General features: G+C 36.3%; 2 protein-coding genes across 4 annotated transcripts; one reads left to right on the plus strand and one right to left on the minus strand.

Moving 5' to 3' along the window:
• The first annotated feature begins 1,591 nt into the window (after positions 1-1,591).
• LOC121747957 (ribosome production factor 2 homolog) lies at positions 1,592-4,143 on the plus strand. Its single transcript, XM_042142142.1, has 6 exons — positions 1,592-1,777; positions 1,865-2,068; positions 2,528-2,773; positions 2,856-3,098; positions 3,187-3,252; positions 3,735-4,143. Exons 1-6 carry the CDS (start codon positions 1,709-1,711, stop codon positions 3,861-3,863), a joined length of 957 nt encoding a protein of 318 aa, XP_041998076.1. The 5' UTR covers positions 1,592-1,708; the 3' UTR covers positions 3,864-4,143.
• A 413-nt stretch (positions 4,144-4,556) lies between these two features.
• LOC121747942 (serine/threonine-protein kinase CTR1-like) lies at positions 4,557-12,792 on the minus strand. Of its 3 annotated transcripts, none has more exons than XM_042142130.1 (16): positions 12,154-12,792; positions 11,317-11,618; positions 11,096-11,240; positions 10,194-10,297; positions 9,534-9,739; positions 8,279-8,662; positions 8,100-8,140; positions 7,514-7,582; positions 7,339-7,439; positions 7,158-7,242; positions 6,968-7,066; positions 6,245-6,313; positions 6,020-6,151; positions 5,534-5,628; positions 4,940-5,134; positions 4,557-4,744 (listed from the first exon to the last, which is right to left on the minus strand). In XM_042142130.1, the coding sequence occupies exons 1-15, from the start codon at positions 12,601-12,603 to the stop codon at positions 5,023-5,025; spliced, it is 2,394 nt and encodes a 797-aa protein (XP_041998064.1). In that variant the 5' UTR covers positions 12,604-12,792; the 3' UTR covers positions 4,557-4,744; positions 4,940-5,022. The 3 variants fall into 3 exon arrangements, with proteins under 3 accessions (XP_041998064.1, XP_041998055.1, XP_041998046.1); XM_042142121.1 differs by having other exon boundaries at positions 8,279-8,698; XM_042142112.1 differs by having other exon boundaries at positions 8,279-8,716.
• Positions 12,793-19,430: the final 6,638 nt, after the last annotated feature.

Raw genomic sequence — 19,430 nt, forward strand, 5'->3', positions numbered from 1 at the left:
AATGATTTAAATTCCGGACTCTGGTGTGAAATGAAAGAAAGGGTTTAAATTCCGGACTCTAAATACTCTCAATTTACATAAACATAGAGTAGTACTCTTGTAATAAAATATGGAAGTCCTTAAGTTATTTTCAAACTATTCAATTATTCCATTGTGAACAAAAAACATTATGGGCCGAAAATATGATAAATATATAATCTCTTGAGCCTGGTGTTTACTGGGCCGAGAATATAACGTAATTGGGCTGACCTGCAATTCATTGCAAGCCTAATTCCTTACATACAACTATTTAATAAATTGAGTTGAAAATAAAATGTCGAAAATTTTGGGAAAATGTATTTGGAGAGTGGATTTGAAATCACGCCCTTTCGGACCAGAACCTTAATCTGACGCCTTAGACCAACTCGGCCATCTCAACATAACATTTTTAGGCTGCTAAATTATGTATAAATACAAATATTTGAAGACCAAGAAATTCAACTAAGCATATCTGACATCTTCAAGTCCTGGATTAGTTATGTGCTGCAGTGCTGTAGTTACTTAATTAGTAGACTAGTATATTTTTTAGTACGAATTCATTTATAGCAGTATTTTTAATAAAAACCCAACATCTATTTAAGCGGTAACAAACGCTGGCATGGAGCGAATAAAGATTTGAAGAAATTAATTACGCGAAGAGTTTAATTTTACAGAGGTAACAACACACTATTTTACTAGTGTTTATAACTTTATACAAACAAGACTGTAGCTCCATCATCTACCGTCTGAAAAGTTAACTATAGATTATAGTATTACATGTGGATTGGAAGTAATAAACGCAATTTTTTTTTTAAATAGTAGTACTACTAAAATGTGTGTGGTGTTGATGAAACTATAAAATCATGGGTGTTGGTGTTGTGTATAGATGCAATCCAAGTGAGTTTCAATAACATTCTTCATCTCTAACACTATATTTGATAATATTAGAAGACAAGGTATTTTAAATATTAAGGCACAAGTATGAGAAGGTGTATGTAAAATGAGACGACATAATGAGGTCTGTTGCAAATTGCAATGGTTTGATAAGTGTTGAACAGTGAAAAAAATAAATATTCTCCCACAAAAAAAATGTTAAGTGTGAAACAGTGAGAAAACAAATAGTAAGATGATGCCGATTATGAATTTATGTAGTCAATCATTTTTAATGATGAAGTGATAGACATCCCAATTGCCCCTTTTTGGAATTAGTAATAATTATTTAATTAATTATATAACAAGGAATGTGCTTGATGTTCTTTATCATATTATATACAAAAATCAATGTATACACGAATCGGCCTTACGTATTAAAATAGGGTAATTTATGTGGACATACATAATCAAATAATTAATTGATGACGATAATAATATTGATATTTTTTGTGTATATATGCATAAATAATCAAGTACTAGTATAAAATATTCATTCGAAGTTAAACCCAAATTAACTGGATATGGGCCAGAAATTTGATTTGGAAGTATCTTGATTTTTAAAAAAGAGCCCAAATCGTTAACGCTAGATTTTTAAATATATTTTTTTAACACTGAATTCTGTCGAATGTATAATGGAGTATTTAATTCTGAACCCTAAAACCTTGAGTGGCCTCCTCACAATTCTCATCTCAGTGTTGAATCCAAAACGCAATCACTCTGAAGAATTTGGTGTATTGCTCTCCAAATTACAAGAACAATGATGAGAATAAAAACCCCGAAAAATGGCAGAATCAAGAGAGAGCTTGAAAAACGCGCCCCCAAACTCGTTAGTCTTTTAATTTCTTCTTCATATGAAGCTTTGTATGATGCAATTATAACTTTCGGTTTGCTGAATCAAATTGGATCGTTGCAGGTGGAAACGGGGAAGAAGACGCTTATACTTCACGGAACCAAAACGAGTAGTGTTTTGAATTCAGTGTTAACAGAAATTCATCATTTGAAGAAGGATAATTCCATCAAGTACTCGAGAAGGAATGACAAAATTAGACCTTTTGAGAGTGGCGGCGAAACTTCTCTCGAGTTCTTCTCTCTCAAGACAGATTGCAGCCTCTTTGTGGTATGCTCTTAGATTTTTTCACCCTCAATTAGATTAAATTTGAGTTTATGTTCTCATGTTTTGTGCAACGATTATGTAATTTTTTTATCTAGTGATTGTGATTACAAAGATAACGAGTTCTTTTGATATAACTTGGTCGTCTTGTCCATAGCAACTAGCTAATATCTAAATGTGACAGTTTAGTGTTGGAATATTATTCCCTTTCTAGTCTGCTCTCCCTAATACTCAGATGTCATTCTTTCCCCTTTGGTTAAACCAATTATTTTGCGTATGAGTAAATTATGTTTATAATTAGCTTGCTTTGTACATTTTCTGTTGGTTACTGTAACTTTTGTTTTGGATGAATTTGACTGCAGAGATTTGTCTCCTATTCTTTGTAACGGTCATACCGACTTTCCCTATACCCATAGGGCCATATCTCTGGTTGTTTGTTTTAATCATGTGGCTTCTCTTCTGCAGTTTGCTTCTCACACTAAGAAGCGACCAAACAATCTAGTACTTGGACGATTCTATGACCACCATATATATGATCTTGTAGAGGTTGGCATTGAGAATTTCAGAAGCATGGGATCTTTTTCGTATGATAAGAAGTTGGCTCCACAATTGGGGTCAAAGCCCTTTTTTGCTTTCATCGGAGAAGCTTTTGAGAGTGTCGATGAGCTCAAACACCTTAAAGAAGTCTTGCTTGATCTATTCCGTGGAGAAGTATGTCTTAATCATTAGTTCTGCTAGTCTTAATAATTGTCTTATGCTGTTATATTTACCGTTTCTGTGCTTTGCTCACCAGGTAATCACAAACTTGAACCTGGCTGGACTAGATCGTGTTTATGTGTGCACAGCTTTGTCATCAAACAGAATATTTTTCTCTCATTTTGCTTTACGCCTTAAAAAATCTGGCACCAAAGTTCCAAGGATGGAGCTTGTTGAGGTTGGCCCCTCTATGGACATGGTTGTTCGTAGGCACCGTCAACCTGATGACAGCCTCAGAAAAGAAGCAATGAAAATGGCACCTGATTCGACAAAGAAAAAGGTTTAACTAGCTCAAACCTATCTTTGCTATCTCATAATCTCTATGCTATATGAATAAATCATTTCTTACTCGTGATTATTGCTTTCAGGAGAAGAACGTTGTCAAGGATGATATACTAGGGAAACTCGGAAAGATTTATATTCCAGACCAGAAGGTATAAAAAACATTTTCATTTCTCCTTTTTAATCTTCAAAGAAACTAGCTCTGTCGAGTGACCATCTTTCTGAGTGACCAAATGTTAATCCCAAAGACTAGGATTGTTAGTGAGGGGTTTTCATTTCTCATGTGCTGTATGGGATTTTAGGTTTTGACATAATAATATTGGAGAATTGAAAAAGAAGAAAAAAACTTTAAAAAAATTAAAAATCCCAAACTTGTAGTACTGTTTCAACAGTTCTAAGCATTAAGACTTGTGTTTCTAAACTTTCTCCTGAGAGAAAATGTGTCGCTGTTGTCAGAAGTTTATCTTTTATACGTGTGTGGTGAGCAGGTGATCCATATCTCGACTTCTGTTGGTATATCGTTCTATGATCTGACAACCCCAAATTAGTGTGCCTATTGTTCTAACTAGTGAGATTACCTGTTGAGACTTCCACTAATGTTTTTGCAATCCTTATATTTCTCTTGTTGTTGTAGGTTGGGAGTATGCCACTTGCTAACAAATCAAAGGGAGTGAAGAGGGAGCGACGGGAAGCTAAGGCGGCGAAGGGTGACGGGGACAAACCTACTACACCGAAGAAGCAAAAGAAAGAGGATTCGGAATAATTTTGTTTTATTCTTTTGCCAAGCATGCTACAGTTCTGATGAATGGGTTGTATCTTGTATGATTTGTGTGTGGAATCATTTTTGAGCCAGATGTGATTTCATATAATATCAGGTTGTTAGTTAACTTTATTGTGGGATATTCCACGACTTTTTTTTTACCAGTTATAATATGTAGAGGGTTATGTTCTGATGACATATTATGTTTTTGTAGCAGTTGTGTTACTTGTTATTGTTAGCTTTTGTGACTTTTGTACGCAATGTTATCGATTCTATTGAATTATATATATGGATACTCCAACCAAAAAATTGGAGAAACAAACACCATGAATTTCATGAAAAATGCATGCACTAAATCAGGAGTGAGGTGAGGTAGCAGAAGCATTGCTTCCCTCCCTAGAACGATGAGTTAGTATGTGTTTGTGAAACACCAGGAGCTCTGCAGTGGTTGCCGTGACACCGGACTCTAACCCATCATCACCGTAGAGAAGGGTGACATTTATTCAACAATATGGCGCTAACTGCTATTGATTCACCACTGTCATCTATTGCACCTTGTAACCCATATGAAACGATAGTGGCTAAAAGTCCATGTTTTTCCTTGCGCAGGTGCCTGCAAAGTAGCATTTCTGGTCCAACTGATATCCTTGTTCGTAGATATTCATATGATGATACTTTTTTGTACATATTAATCGATTGATAGCAACATATGATTTCTTATAACTAATGTTTTTCGAATTACACACACATATTTCCTTGATTTATAAACACATACATTTTCCAATGTGGCATTGCACAGCCAAAAAAGAAAATGTAAATGACTTGCAAAACCTGATGTGGATTCTCATATTTTCAGATCCGTGATATTTACAGGGAGGCCTGGCCTGCAAAAGAAACCAAAATATTATCAGATCACCTGAGAAAACTTTAATGGTTCTATACTGTTTTCTTTTTCTTTATAGTTTTGGTTGGTGTGGGAGTGTTATGTTATCTTTGATGAAAACACTCAACACTCAAATGCTTTAGAAAGGGTTCACAGCCTTTGAATAAACCAAGTAAGAGGTTTTAGATAGACAAACCTTACTTAATATGACCACTCTTCCAATCTGGAATCAAACAGAATGAAAAATAAAAGCGCCACTCTTCCTTGATTCACACAATTTCACATGAGCCAAGGCATTTCAGCAGAACCTGGCTGAGTTGGTGGTGAATTCTTAATCACTGGTCTCAATGATTCCATGATACTGGAAAAGGAGGGCCTTTTCCAGGATTCCCTGCATATTTAGATAATAAAATATTAAAGTGAGTAAAGATTATTCTGTTCAATTCTAGGAATGATCTACTTATGACGACACTAAAAGTGATTATTGGTCAAAAACTCTCGTGTATGTGAACGCATATAGTACATTTTTCACAAAACCTCATAGCACTTTGAAGTGAATAAAATGGGCATACAAGTAGTGAAAATGCCTTTGAACAATAAAGTCTGAAAGAGTGGGAAAAAGATTGCAAGCTAGAAACCAGTGAATGGAACACATCTAGCCTAAATTCATTAACTTATTTGGATAATGAGTTGGGATACCGGAATAATCTCAGACACGCTAAATCCGCGTGCCTCTATATAAACCCGAAAACATTCCCAACCAATATACTTCAACTGGGTAAAAACTCACTTGGCCAAGCAGGCCTCGATAATGGCTGCTATCTCAGGATTCACATCTCGAGGAATTTCCAGTTTTTTTCCTTTAAAACCAACAGCTGCCACAACCTGTAGTGTTTAAAAAGCAAAGATATCAACCTATAGTGTTTTAAAAGCTCACATAAATAATAATAATAATAATAATAATAATAATAATAATAATAATAATAATAATAATAATAATAAAATAACCATATGACAGTTGCATTAGGTGTTAGAACCGCAAAACAAGGTTTATTCAAAAAGGATCAGAACTGTAAAACAAGTTGATACGCAGCGATCCCCAAGAAGAAAAATTCATCAGGAGAACAATTTAGGCAGTATCGGCAGTATGTGTGATGTCCAATTTGGGAATAAAAGGTACAAAACAGAATGTGGAACTATTTTTGGATATTGCTTATGTGGATGTATTGTGTATCATGTGATTCTCTATCCCTGAACACAAAGCAAGTTGACCAACCTGTGCAGGATTCAGGTTACCCCAAGGTTGCTGCAAGGTTGCCAGCTCCCACAAAATAACACCAAAACTGTACACATCTGATTTTTCATTTGACGGTTCATCACGGAGCACTTCAGGTGCCATCCACTCAGGCTACAAGTGACATAAAAGAAGTTTCTTCTTAGACAATGAGATCAAAATGGTGAAAAAGGTATCGGAAGATTATATATGAGCAACTAAACTTACAGTTCCAGCAGCAGACTTGGATGAAAGAAATGTGTTTGCTTTTAAACGGGAAAGACCAAAATCACAGACCTGATGAAGACAATGCAGGATCAAGGAGCTAAAAAAGGAACGATTGAAAATAAAGAAGGCCATCTAATATAGTCAACTAAATATAAGCAAGGTCATATACAATTTGAATACAAGATACAATCACAGAAATGCGACAGCTCTAGAGAGGAACAAAAATAGTTTCATGTTCTGTTCGTTCATGCAAAGATGCTTATTTTGTTAATGATGAATTAGTCAAGATCACGGATTTCTTTTGTCATTTTTGCAGAGAAATATACTCAGACAGCTTAAACAGATGACAAGTTATGATCACAGAAATGCAACAGATCTTGAGAGGAACAAAAATAATTGCAAGCACTTTAATTTATGCAAAGATGCTTGGTTTTTCCAATGATGAATGATGCCGGATCATGGCTTTTCTTTTGTCATTATTACAGAGAAATGTATTCAGACAACTGTATATTGTGGGATCTGCTAATATTGATCTCTATCAACCACACAAATAAGATTTTCCTACATCATGCAATGGAAAATAAATACTCTTTTCCAGAACTAAAGAAATTTTAGCTTACCTGTCATGAAACTGTACCACCAAAATAACAATAGCTTCATAAAATGAATGTCTACCTCATAGACCAGACAAGGTGCATATACATGCTGAAGATTTCCTCTTACCTTCACAGTATATTTTCTATCAACTAAAAGATTGGGAGATTTCAGGTCTCGATGAACAACTGGAGGATTGTGTTTGTGAAGATAGTTCATCCCTTTCGCCTGTACAGAAGGGTGATTCAAGAAATCAGCATGTTAATAGTACTACATAATTGGCCCCAAAAATAGCTCTGCATAGGGCCTGGGTAAATACCACATCATAAGCCATGCTCAGACGGCGTTTTTCATCTAGTACCTCTCCTGCACCAGGTTTATGCAAAAGTCTGTACAGACTACCTCTGGAAGAAAAAGGTGAAAATAGACAGTTATATATTGCAGGGTGACTATGAGTCTATGATAAATGTTAAGGGGTGTTAGAAATTGACAAAATATACCTTGATAGATATTCCGTAACTATAGACAAGTTAGGTGGTTCTGTTACAGCACCCATAAAAAGTACGATATTTGGATGCCTCAGTCGTTTCATAATTGCCACCTAACAGAAGCAACAAGATATCTAAAATAAGTAATGTAGTATAAGCCAAAGGATGATCGCAGAGGAAAACTTACCTCTCTTATAAACTCTTTGAATCGCTCTGCCTGAAAGTCTTGTTCCATGAGAATTTTTACAGCAACATCCTGAAAACGCATCTACTCTTGTAAGATTACAATATAAGGTAATTCAAAATATTTATACTACATTGATATGTGGTAAGAGGAGGCTTCTGAATTTTTTTATATTAAAAAGTCTATAACATCCAGTCTTCATCATCTAAAACTCAAGAGAACTGTCTCAAGATGCTTCTCTTTCTTAAGGCAGACTTCTTGCATGAGAGGCCAGGTCGCAAGATACCTCAGTCTCAGGGAAGTCGAGCCCCTAGACATGTATTTCGATCAACTTGTCTCAAGATTCGAGAATCAATATTTCTCCTCATGTTAGTGAAGGGTGACTGACGTAGTCCTTCCATTTATGCTCTTGGCTACTTCCCATCTAATGGATTTCTATGAAACCATTTGCAAATCCTAGGCTTCCCGAGAAAATAGCCTGGTCGGAAAGATAATTTATGTCTAATTGAGGTGGACAATGGTTCATTCAAGGTCAAGCTGACCAGAGACCTGCAACATATCAGAAGAAATAAAAAGATAGGTCACTTACACATCCATTCCACTCAGCACGATGAACTGTTCCAAATGAACCTGTAAAGAACATCAGGTATACAGATTGTCATGCTCATGCACATGATTTGAAGATCCAAGTTGCTAGTTACTCAAAAACACGACTATTAAACATAAGAGTATCGTATCCGGTATGATAAGAAAAACAAAAAACTCTACCTGCCCCAATTATCTCCTTTAAAACAAGGTCACTCCATGGAATGTTTAAATCATCCACATAGGAGGTATATTCACTTGATTCACATGGGACTAATTGACCTCCTTCACCAAACCTTGCATTTTTACTTCTTTCTATTCTTGGATTCGTGAAGGGAACAAATTGAGCAGTTTCATGCCCCGTATGAGGAAGAAGCTTCAAAGGGATCGAGTGTTCGAATGCATATGAGGAGCCCATAACATTCTGAAAGTCAGATGGTCTGGAAAGCAATTGTTCTTGACCGTGAACTTTGATCCAAGAATTTGTAGCATATTGTGGTGTAATAGAAATTTCCTCCCAGTTACTTGAACTGGGCAGGCAGCTGGTTCTATCCATGTGGTTCCCCTCTGATTGTTTAGGATGCATGGAGTTGTCAGTACCTCCTTCATTAACAATTATGGCTATCAAAAAATAAAACATTTTTTTACTTAGAAGTTTCAAGTCAATGAAACCAAAGAGTAATACTCCCTCCGTCCCACCATAAGCAAGACGCTTCTTTTGAGCATGTAATTTAAGAAATTGATATTTAAAGAGTTAAGTGGAGAGAGAGTAAAGTATGGGAGAGAAAAAAAAGTAGAGTAGTGAAGGGAGAATAGAGTAGTGAAAGAATAAAGTAAGAGAGAAGATATGTATTATTTTTGCTAAAAAGGGAAATGACTCGGTGGGACACCATAAAAAGGAAAGTGACTCGCTTATGGTGGGATGGAGGGAGTAACATTTAAGCTACAAAGAAACAATGATCGATTAGTGAAAAGGAGTGTCTCCACAGGCTTTGAACCAAAGAAAGCTACAAAAAGGGAAAGGGTGCATGAATTAGTTCTGCACCATGTTTGAGAAAAAAAAGATCAGTGGTAAGGAAAACCTGAGAAATCAGGAAACAGCATATACGTGAACATATCTATGTAGGTCATATTTGTTTCCTAGTTAATCCAAAAACCATAACTGGATCATTCTGGGCATGACAATAAAATACTAGTAATTTAACATTTCGAGCACAAATTATTCAAAAAATAGTCTTTGGCAATCATGCCAACATTTAGAATCACATGAAAAACCTTGAGTAATTTGGTTATGCAACAATATTTGGATCTGATATGGTTCTAATATATGATCCTGCTCTCAATGACCTACCCACCCAACTAGTGAAAGACAGGTAATTGACCGGAGGAAATGAACATGCACCAAAACTGGAGAAATCTCAATTTTATGAATAATCACCTGCTAAAAAACCACCAAACTCAGAATTAAGAGACTGAATCTCTGAGATGAACTGTTTGGCCAGCAGCCTAAAATCAGTTGGAGGTTCCACCTGCGTCCGTGGAAAGCGTAAAGGTGATGAAATTGAGATAGTAGAAGGACCGCTCAGTAAGGAATCTGGCTCATATAAGCATCCTGGTTTCTCAATCAAATCGACAAGATACTCCCTGTGCATTGGAACCAAAATTGATGGTTAGCACAGCCGTGTATAAAATGTTAAGAAGTACAGTATTGACCATATTTTCTATTTGTTCCTGGAAATAAAGAATGTAAGGCCAAAAGGGCTATGAGGGACTCCTACCAAACTCAAAATAATTTACAGCTAAAAAATCAATCTATGTAGACTAAAGAATGTCATCTTCTTCTATCCTAGAATTCAGAATAGAAGGATAAACTACTGCAATTTAAGATTAAGATATTATATTACCTATAGTCTATAGGTCCTATACTAGAATATACTTTTACTAATCGTCAATTGATGGTATTTTCAATAGATTCAGATCAATTAACAATAATATGTTTTCATAATCTTGATTTTACACATGTTGAATAATGGAATTAGTGTTCTAATCTTTCAACAACAAACAATGTGTGAGTGATGGAAACCTACATAACATATACCTGTCAAACCCAACGCGAACAAGGCACGACGAAGCATTTTCTCTTGTACAATATTTACACCCCCTTGCAATTCGACATGGTAAGCCAATATCATCAGCTAACACCTGGCAAACAAAGCATCTTAATTCTACATCAGGAAACAAACTTTTTCTAAAGTACACCCTTAAGCAAAAGAGAACAATGCCATGAGAGAGTACATTCAGAAGGCTGCTTTTTGCTTAAGTTGAAAGTGTACCAAACAGAAAAGGATTAGATTCAAAGGTGGGGAGTCTGAAACTAAGATGTTTCTCTTCTCACGTTCTCTATTTTACTGGGGAAGAGACTAGAAGGATCAAGGAAAGACGAGTTGCTTTCTAACATTTCAACCGCTTGAAGAGCAAATGAAGCTGCAACTGTTCCATAATTAAGGATTCCTTACAGGTATACGCAATATAAAGAGTATTCTCAGCTTTCCTTGTTCATCTATTTTTGTATGTGATCTATTACCACTGCCGGTGAACACAACAGGATATTCCTGATAATTAGAGCCACCAGATTCATTTAAGTCTTCACTGAATCGTTTGATTGGGACAAGTTTGGCCCTCAGAACAAGTTTAATGTTCTTTTTTTCCCGAGCTGGAAGGGTGAGGATAAAAAATGGTGTATGAATGATTTTATTGCCTCACCAATGGCTGGATATCACATGTTGGTGAGGGTTTGCTGGGATTTTCTATCCTCCTATCATTAGAAGATCGGCAGCCAAGGAGACCTTACCCCACCTAGAGAGAGGTGTCCAACTCTATATTGTACCAAGAGCTGCTCGGATTTGCTTTATGCAACCTCCACAATGATTCAGAACTTCATCACAGTGTGTATGAATGCAATCTACCAAATAATTTCAAATAAAAGGAATAAACACATACTTTGAATAGCAGTGTGCGGTGTCGGCAAAGGCCAATTGTCAGACTGCTGATAGGGAGAACTACTGAACCCAGGCAATCTTCTAACTCATAACTGCACTCTTTCCAAGGGGTGACCAAGCTATCTTCCCCATTACACGCTGCATCCCTACAGAAGGCAAAAGAATAAGATTAGATTAGACAATATGTCAAGCGAATGCTGGACAAGGACCTTCTAGGCTCACCCCATATGATTACAAACTAGCTTTGCTAGCTGTTCAACAACTTCCTTTGTGGTGATACAACTAGAAGACAAGTTATTAGTTCGATTCTGCAGTTCTTTCAAGCTGGGATCACCTCGTCGATCTACTGAAATCACTTCAACTGAAGAAACAAAGGCAGGATCAATGGTCCTTAGTGATTCAAGGGAAGGAATGCGGCCACTTTCCCGGTGATCAGAGCACACAGTCCAAACATATGGATTCATTCCATGAATCATGTAAAATCCATCAGGTACTCGGTCAAAATATGATAAGCAACCATTTCTCTGAGAGAAACCAATGAATGCATTTAATAAGATGGAGAACTTTCAAATGACAAATTGACAAAAGATAAGAAACCTATACATTCATACATCTTGATATACGAAAATGCCAACATATTAGTACTAGGTTGATATCTCATTAATCAGTTTCAACATAAATAAATATGGTTTACTTGCTCTTCTGTATCATATAACACGATTGACTGCCCTGCAGAGTCTCATTGAGCAGATATATTACAGTTTTTCATAATTGGCTACCGAAGAGAGATGGAGACCCCAAATAAGAAGCAGAATTGATTATGTGAAGAGCATTATTCATCATTCAAACAGGCACTCAATAAATTGATTTCCATTGAGTAGCTGATAATAATCTTAACCTCGACAAAAAGGTGGGAATAAGTCACTGCCAGTATTCCCTCTCAACAAGTAATATCTGATTTAATTTTCAGCTGAAGAGAAAGAGTGATGCAAAGAGGCATATAGATTGATATTCTGTTTAGATAGATAGGTTAAGGTGTTGTGATTTTTGTCGTGTTACCCAATATCGATGAGAAATGGCCTCCGCAGAGGCAGGTGAGGAAGAAGCAATGGACGCCGCTTGGTCAGGCACGGGATCCAAAAAATTAGGATCATCAGCACATGTAGCCTCCGACGAGAGCCGAATAGCCAAGGCCAACTGCAGCTGGTAGCTCTCCTCCGTCTGCTGAGCCCAGCTTTTCGAAGACGACCAGCCGCTGAATTCACCAACTCCATCACTCAAATTACTACTAATATCGAGCGAGCTCTCACCGAAGCTGCTCCCACTCTGCGCCTGATTAATTCGATCAAACTTCAAATTAGTCTTCTCGCCGGAGTAAAGAGGCCGTTGAGCCACTGGCGCGCTGCCGAAGGGCTGAGAGAATGGTTCGTCGGGATTCTGACTTAATAGAGCGTAATTAGATCGCCTTCCAGGCATTTCCATCGAATTGTATGCAGAATTGCAATTCATAAAACCCGACGCACCACCATTGTCGGAGGACTTCAATTATTTCTCTCTGTATTTCGTCACGTTTCTCTTCCTTATAGCTCAAATCGTGGAAAGAGGGAATGTTTTAGGAGTATACTGTATCATCGAATTCTCATCGTGATTTTATACATCCTTTATTTTAGCTGTTACGAGTGGCTAAGTTGCTAAGTTAACGACTTTGTGCATTCTATCACAATATTATTGTTTGTTTGGTCGGCACTATTCCGAAAAAGGAAATAAATGCATTTAATAGTGCTTTGAAAGGAAAAACAAACCATGGGCGTTTTCTGGTTTTAGTTTCTGGGTTTAAATTTATTGGTTGTTTTTGAAAATTAAGAATCAATCAGTATTGTTTAATAGTACTAGCAGTATTTGATAAAACTATATTTAGCTTACTTGAAAATCAAATTGAAAAGTATTCTACACTTTTCTTAACAATGAAATATGTAATCGTACGGATTGGTTGTTATCGGATCAATAAGCGAAAGGAGAACAATCCAATCTAAACTTGATCCTGATGTATTAAGGATTGGGTCGTTATTGGGTTGATCCGATAACGGCTCAAACTAATAAGGCACGGTCGAAATCCAATTTACTAAGAAAATTATCAATCTGAACACGAACCTGACCTGCTATCTTCAAATTCGAACGCAACTCGCACCCGACAACATGAGCGGACGCATAAATCACCACTAATAAGGGCTATTATGTAAAATTTACATAAAATTTATATAGATTTTAAAAAATTACAAAAGGAAAAACCAAAAAATAAAATGTTATTAAAGGCTTAAGCCCCTAGACCATCCTATGTGTGTCCGCCTATGCCCGACAGCACACTAAGTTACGGGTTGGCATGACACAAACTCGGTTTACATAATTAAGATATGATAATATTACACAATTAAATCCGTTTTACACATTAGACCTAATTTTTAATATAACTTACACGATAAAAAACTGATTCAAACATGATTTACATGAACCTAGAGGATAAAATTAAAGTATATTTTCATTAAAGGATATTTGAAATAATCAAGTTAGTTATTATATTTTGTCAAGTTACCTGAACCTATACCAAAATTATTGGGCTCATAAGAGTGTCCACTATGGGACCGCCGCGCCTATAGCCCCGGCGGGGGCGGTCCCGGGGCGGTCTATAGTGGAGGTGACGTCCGCCCCCGGGGCGGACTAGGAAAATGGGGGCGGTAGGCGGCGGACTGGCATGCAGCGAGTTTGGGGCGAGGACGCGGCGAATAGGCGGGGCTGCTATAGTGGAGCGGTGCCCGGCGCGGCGGTAGTCGGTGAATTTTTTTTAATTCAATTTAATTCACCTATAAATACACTCATTCCATTCATTATTTTCACACCATTCCAACTCTTCATCACTCAAAATTTCTCTCACTAGAATTTGTGGTCAGAAATAGATAATTTGTGGAAAGACACGTGGAATACTCTGATTCAACAGGTGCAACACCAGGCCTCCCAGGAGGATGCGGCGCGCTTGGCGGAGGCTGCGATCCCTCGTGCGATTACTCATCGGCGGACTATCCAACGAGACCACGTCGGTGCGCACCAGCATCTAATGGCTGATTACTTTGTGGATAACCCCCTGTTATCCACCCGAGATATTCCGCCGGAGATTCAGAATGTCGCAACGGCTGTTCAACCATATAGCGACGAATTTGGCCGAGCGTTACCGGTGCTTCACCCTCCGACTTGATGCCGCTGGCCGGATCGGGCTGTCTACGTAACAGAAGTGCACCGCTGCAATCCGGCAGCTTGCCTACGCCGGACCAGCCGATATGTTCGATGAATAGCTACAGATGGGTGAGACGACTAGCCTCACGGTGCTTAGGCAGTTATGTAAGGGGATCTGGGAAATTTTTGGTGGGGAGTTTCTACGGAAGCCCACCCCTGATGAGTGTCAGAGCCTGCTGGATATGCACGGTTCGATCCACGGGTTCCCAGGAATGTTAGGAAGCATCGATTGCATGCATTGGGAGTGGAGGAACTGCCCCGTGGCATGGAAAGGCCAGTGCACAACTGGATTCAAAAGCAAACATCCATCGATGATTCTGGAAGCCGTTGCTGACTACCGTTTGCGGATCTGGCATGCGTATTTCGGTGTGGCAGGTTCGAACAACGACATCAATGTTCTTCAGTCATCGCCGCTCTTCAACGATGAGTGCCGGGGGGGGTCTAGAAATCAGCTTCGTAGCCAACGGCACGCAGTACAGTAGGGGATACTATTTGGCATATGGGATATATCCGCGGTGGCCCGTATTCGTCAAGACTGTCCGCCAACCGGTTGGACCGAAGAAACAATATTTTGCGCGCAAACAAGAGGGTGCTAGGAAGGATGTTGAGCGGGCTTTTGGTGTCCTCCAATCGCGGTGGGCCATTATACGGTGCCCGACACGAGTTTGGCACGAAGATGATGTCGCGAATATTATGTTAGCATGTATCATATTGCATAATATGATAATAGAAGATGAAGGATTTGCGGCAGAGCGCTGGGCACCGGAAGAGGGCGCAAGTACAAGTCATGGTGTTGCCTCCGCGCCGATCCAGATGGGCGTAACACGGAGCAATGAATATTTGATCCAACGTTTCGCTGATATGCGCAGGACCACATCACATACCACACTCCAGGCCGATTTGATTGAAGATGTGTGGGCACGTAGGGGAGGTGGCGGCGCAGTGTGAACACCTTTGTGATTTGCACTAGATAAAATTTTCGTTGTATAATTTTTCCTGTACTTTAATACGACGAAAATTTAGTGTTTAATTTTAATTTCTTCATGTATAGTCGTTTTCTTCTAATTACGTATAGTCCGATAAATTTATTCATAATTGCTTGAAACATTAAAATAAAAATTGATTATAAAATTTTGGGGCTACTGGTGTCCACCATAGTGGCGGAAACAAAAATTTGGGGTTGTGGACAAAAAAACTGGGGCTATGGACAAAAACTGGGGCGGGGCCCGATAATGACATAATTTCAATAAATCTTGACAAAAATTCATTTATTGTTAGTGTTAGTGTCGCGTAGAAAATTGTCAGTCATAATTGAATATCCATCTAATTTTTTTGAAAATAATATAAAAAGATTTATTATTTGACGAAGATAGCATGTCAGGAAATGTTGTTAATCAACTCTCCAGGGGCGTATACATGATTTTATTGTAAGAGGGGCAAAACGATATATATGAAAAAATTTTATATTTGAGCAGGGGCAATAAGTCCAATTTTTAACATATATTTAAAAAATTATAACAAATTTATAAAGTCAACAAGAATTGAGGAGGGGCATTTGCCCCACCACCTAATAGGCTAGATTCGCCCATGCAACCCTCTATAGATTTATGTAAATCGAGAAAAGAAGAATAAGAAGAATTTTGTTTGCCTCGAATCTTTTAAATGAAAAAAAAATGATTAATGACTAGCCGCCAAACTCTAGCTTCCCCATTCCTCTGTCACATGGCTCCACAGCCGGCGGGACGAGTAGAAAATCTAGAAGAGGATAGGAGGGGTCGGTGGTAGGAGTTGAGGACGTGAGAAGAAGGTTGGGAAGCACAGTGGGTATTGGCATGAACGGGTGTGAGTTAAAGGTTGAGGTGGAGGATGTGAAGCTTGAGGTTGTGGAGTGATAAATAACAAAAGAAGAAAAAAGCGAATAGAAATAATTGAAAAATGAAATGATCTAAAAGAATTGAAATATATGGTTTGCCGCTATGTAGTTGTTGCAACTACATATGTATATACTAGGGATTGTGATCAAATGCAAACTATATATGTAATACAAACTCAAAACTTTAATCATAGTCATTAATTATAATAGATCTGTGGTTAATATTGCGTAGAATTTTCTTATCAACAAGAGCATGTATTTTGTCAAAAGAAAGTATTTTTGTACGTTAAGTTTCTGAATGGTTCTTGAGTTCCTAATTTCTCTCCCACCTTCCAAAACCGAAAATATTCACATCTTCAAAAGGATCTTAACACCACTGTAATTGACGTCAAAACTTTATTCTGAAAACTTAAATTGGTTTCTTTGCCGATGTATTCAAGAATTTATTTTATGACTATACCGCCACCGGCGTAATATTGTCCGACTGAATCTCATATTTCATAAAATCAATTCCGGCGTATTCTATGTCACAACGGTTTTTTATTATATGGAGGGTTCTAACGTTGATAAAGGTAATTTCATGGTAATGAGAATTATAGGTTAATCTTTAATGCAGCAAAAGATTTTTTATTTTTTATTTCCAGATTCGTGTTTTCCATATGTCGAAGATTGACACATTCGTGATTCATAATTTCCATACGTTGAAGATTGACACGTTCGTGATTCGTGATTTCCATATTTTAAAGATTTTTCATTTATAGATTTGTGATTTTCATATTCTTAGGATGTAGATGTCCGTATGTTGAGTCGATTGTGAATACAATTTGTTATTCAGATTGTGTTTATTTTTCCGTTGAACCTGTGTTGAAATTATTAGAATTTTTGTTGATATGTCGTATCACATGGTTGATCCTATGTTGACATTTATAAGCTACGGTTGATTCTACGTTGCAATTCTATTGACATTTTTGTTTATTCTATATTGATATATATAGGTGTTGTGTATCAGTCTCAATCATTCCAGAAGTGATTTAGCACGATTAATTAAAACAATGGACACAAATTCAACAAGAAATCTACAAAAAAATCAACACAGATTTTAGAATCAACATAGAATCGATACGATTTCAACAAAATATTCAACATTAGCAGAACAAAAGAATCAACGCAAAAAATCAACACAGATTTCAAAATTCAACAAAAAACAACACGATTGATTCAACACAAACTCAACAAAAAAATCAACATATATTTTAGAATCAATACGATTCCAACAAAATATTCAACATCAGCAGAACAAAAGAATCAACGCAAAAAATCACCAACAACAGAACAAAAGAATCAACGAAATTTCAACGCAAAAAACCAACACAAATTTCAGAATTCAACAAAAAAAGCAACACGATCGATTCAACACAAATTCAACAAAAAAATCTTCATATAATTAACACAGATTTTAGAATCAACATAGAATCAATACGATTTCAACACAAATTCAACTTCGACAAAGAATCAACGCAATTTCACCGCATAATTCAAGCAATTTTTTGACGAAGAGGAGAGAGAACGATGAAAAGATGAAAAGTTGGAATGAGGGGGAGTAATTGAAATGGTTTAATTAGCGTGAATAGTGGAAGGAGAGAAAACGACGAAATCAGGATTACACAATTATTCTATAATTAAATGATTCACCATATTATGAAAGTGTCTAATGTACTCTATGTTGATAGATTCATAGAAGTTATTAAAATTTAATATGGAAACATAATAAGCGTTGATCTGTAATAGTTAGTGGTTAGAATTAAAGTTTTGAGTTTGTATTAGATATGTGGTTTTTATTATATCACTACCCATATACCTACTAACCTACTTTTTTCTATCATACTATTTTATATGGAAAAAATTATTATTTTTGTCTAATTTTTATTTTACCAATTAATTTTTGTTAATTCTTAATAATTATAGATTGCCATTTATTGCAGATTGCTAACAATTAATTTTTTGTAGTTGTTATTTAGATTATTGGATGTGTTGTTGAATTGTTATAGACATAAATTTTAATTATGACTATTTCTAATGTAAAATTAAATATCATTGAAGGCTAGAATATTGGTATTTGGACAATCGAACTTAATCAATTCAAATATTAAATTTTGTTTATTTTATAAAATTAATTTCAACTCAAAATTTCATTTTTTTAAAATTTGAAGAATTAATATTGGCTGGCTTGGCTTTAAAAAGAAAAAAGAAAACAGAACAAGAGTTAGTAAAAAAAAATATTTCAAACTTGTACAAAATGTTTCATCGATATTTTAAATTATTACAAAAGTTTCAAATTTACCTAAATCATGATACAAAAATGGCTAAAATGAAGACTAAGAAATTAAGATGGAATGTAGTACTATTAATTTAAAATATTAATAAACCTTTTGTATTCCCTATGTCCCACGTTTTGAACACTCATTTTGGAAAAAGAATAAATAGTTAAAGTGGAGATAGAGTGAGTAAGAAATATAATAATGTAAAGTGGAGAACTTTACTCTTTCTATATTTTAACTATTCCCTCTGTCCCAAATAAGTTGAGTTAAAACTTTTGGGCATGTAGATTAAGAATTGCATTGAAAAATCAAGAGAAATAAAAAAAGAGTAAAGTAAATGATTAAATAAAGTTATATTGATTAGATGTTTTATTTTTTGTCAAAAAAAGAAATGATTCAACTTAGTTCCAACTCGGAGTCGATGGCTAACAACTGATTCAATTTGTCTTGGGCAACTCTATCAGGAATGAGAAAAAAAGGTGAAAATATTTATGATTAAGAATGTCATACTATAACCGAGTTTGAATATATCATTTATGTATGTTCGTAGCCCAAATTTAGTGATCGCCTCGTTATGTTTGTCTATGTAGAGGCTGTTAGGCTTGCAAGATTATATATCTTATGATTAAATGTGTAGTGTTTAATTTATGAGATGAATTCCACAAATCAATTTTAATAGATAATCATGTGATAATTAGTTATAGCTAACCCTTTCAACCAAAATAATCCCACACATTAGTCATAGATTATATTTTTCCATAGAAATAAGCCATATTTCTTTTTTCGTCCGTCCCATAGAAATAGTTCATACCCATTTACGGTAGTAACTTTTTTTTTTCTTCTCTTTCACTTTATCATTC

The sequence above is a fragment of the Salvia splendens genome, chromosome 1 (genome assembly GCF_004379255.2).
Source record: "Salvia splendens isolate huo1 chromosome 1, SspV2, whole genome shotgun sequence".
In the NCBI taxonomy this organism is placed as follows: Eukaryota; Viridiplantae; Streptophyta; class Magnoliopsida; order Lamiales; family Lamiaceae; genus Salvia; species Salvia splendens.

Bases quoted from the DNA above. Each gene is read 5' to 3' on its own strand.
- LOC121747957 (XM_042142142.1), top strand. From the start codon at position 1,709: ATGATGAGAATAAAAACCCCGAAAAATGGCAGAATCAAGAGAGAGCTT. The intron at 1,778-1,864 runs GTTAGTCTTTTA...GGATCGTTGCAG, and splicing joins AAAAACGCGCCCCCAAACTC to GTGGAAACGGGGAAGAAGAC. The intron at 3,253-3,734 runs GTATAAAAAACA...TTGTTGTTGTAG, and splicing joins TTTATATTCCAGACCAGAAG to GTTGGGAGTATGCCACTTGC.
- LOC121747942 (XM_042142112.1), bottom strand. From the start codon at position 12,603: ATGAATTGCAATTCTGCATACAATTCGATGGAAATGCCTGGAAGGCGA. The intron at 8,717-9,533 runs GTGATTATTCAT...ATTTTTTGATAG, and splicing joins GTTTGGTGGTTTTTTAGCAG to CCATAATTGTTAATGAAGGA. The intron at 6,314-6,967 runs GTAAGAGGAAAT...TGTCTTCATCAG, and splicing joins ATAGAAAATATACTGTGAAG to GTCTGTGATTTTGGTCTTTC.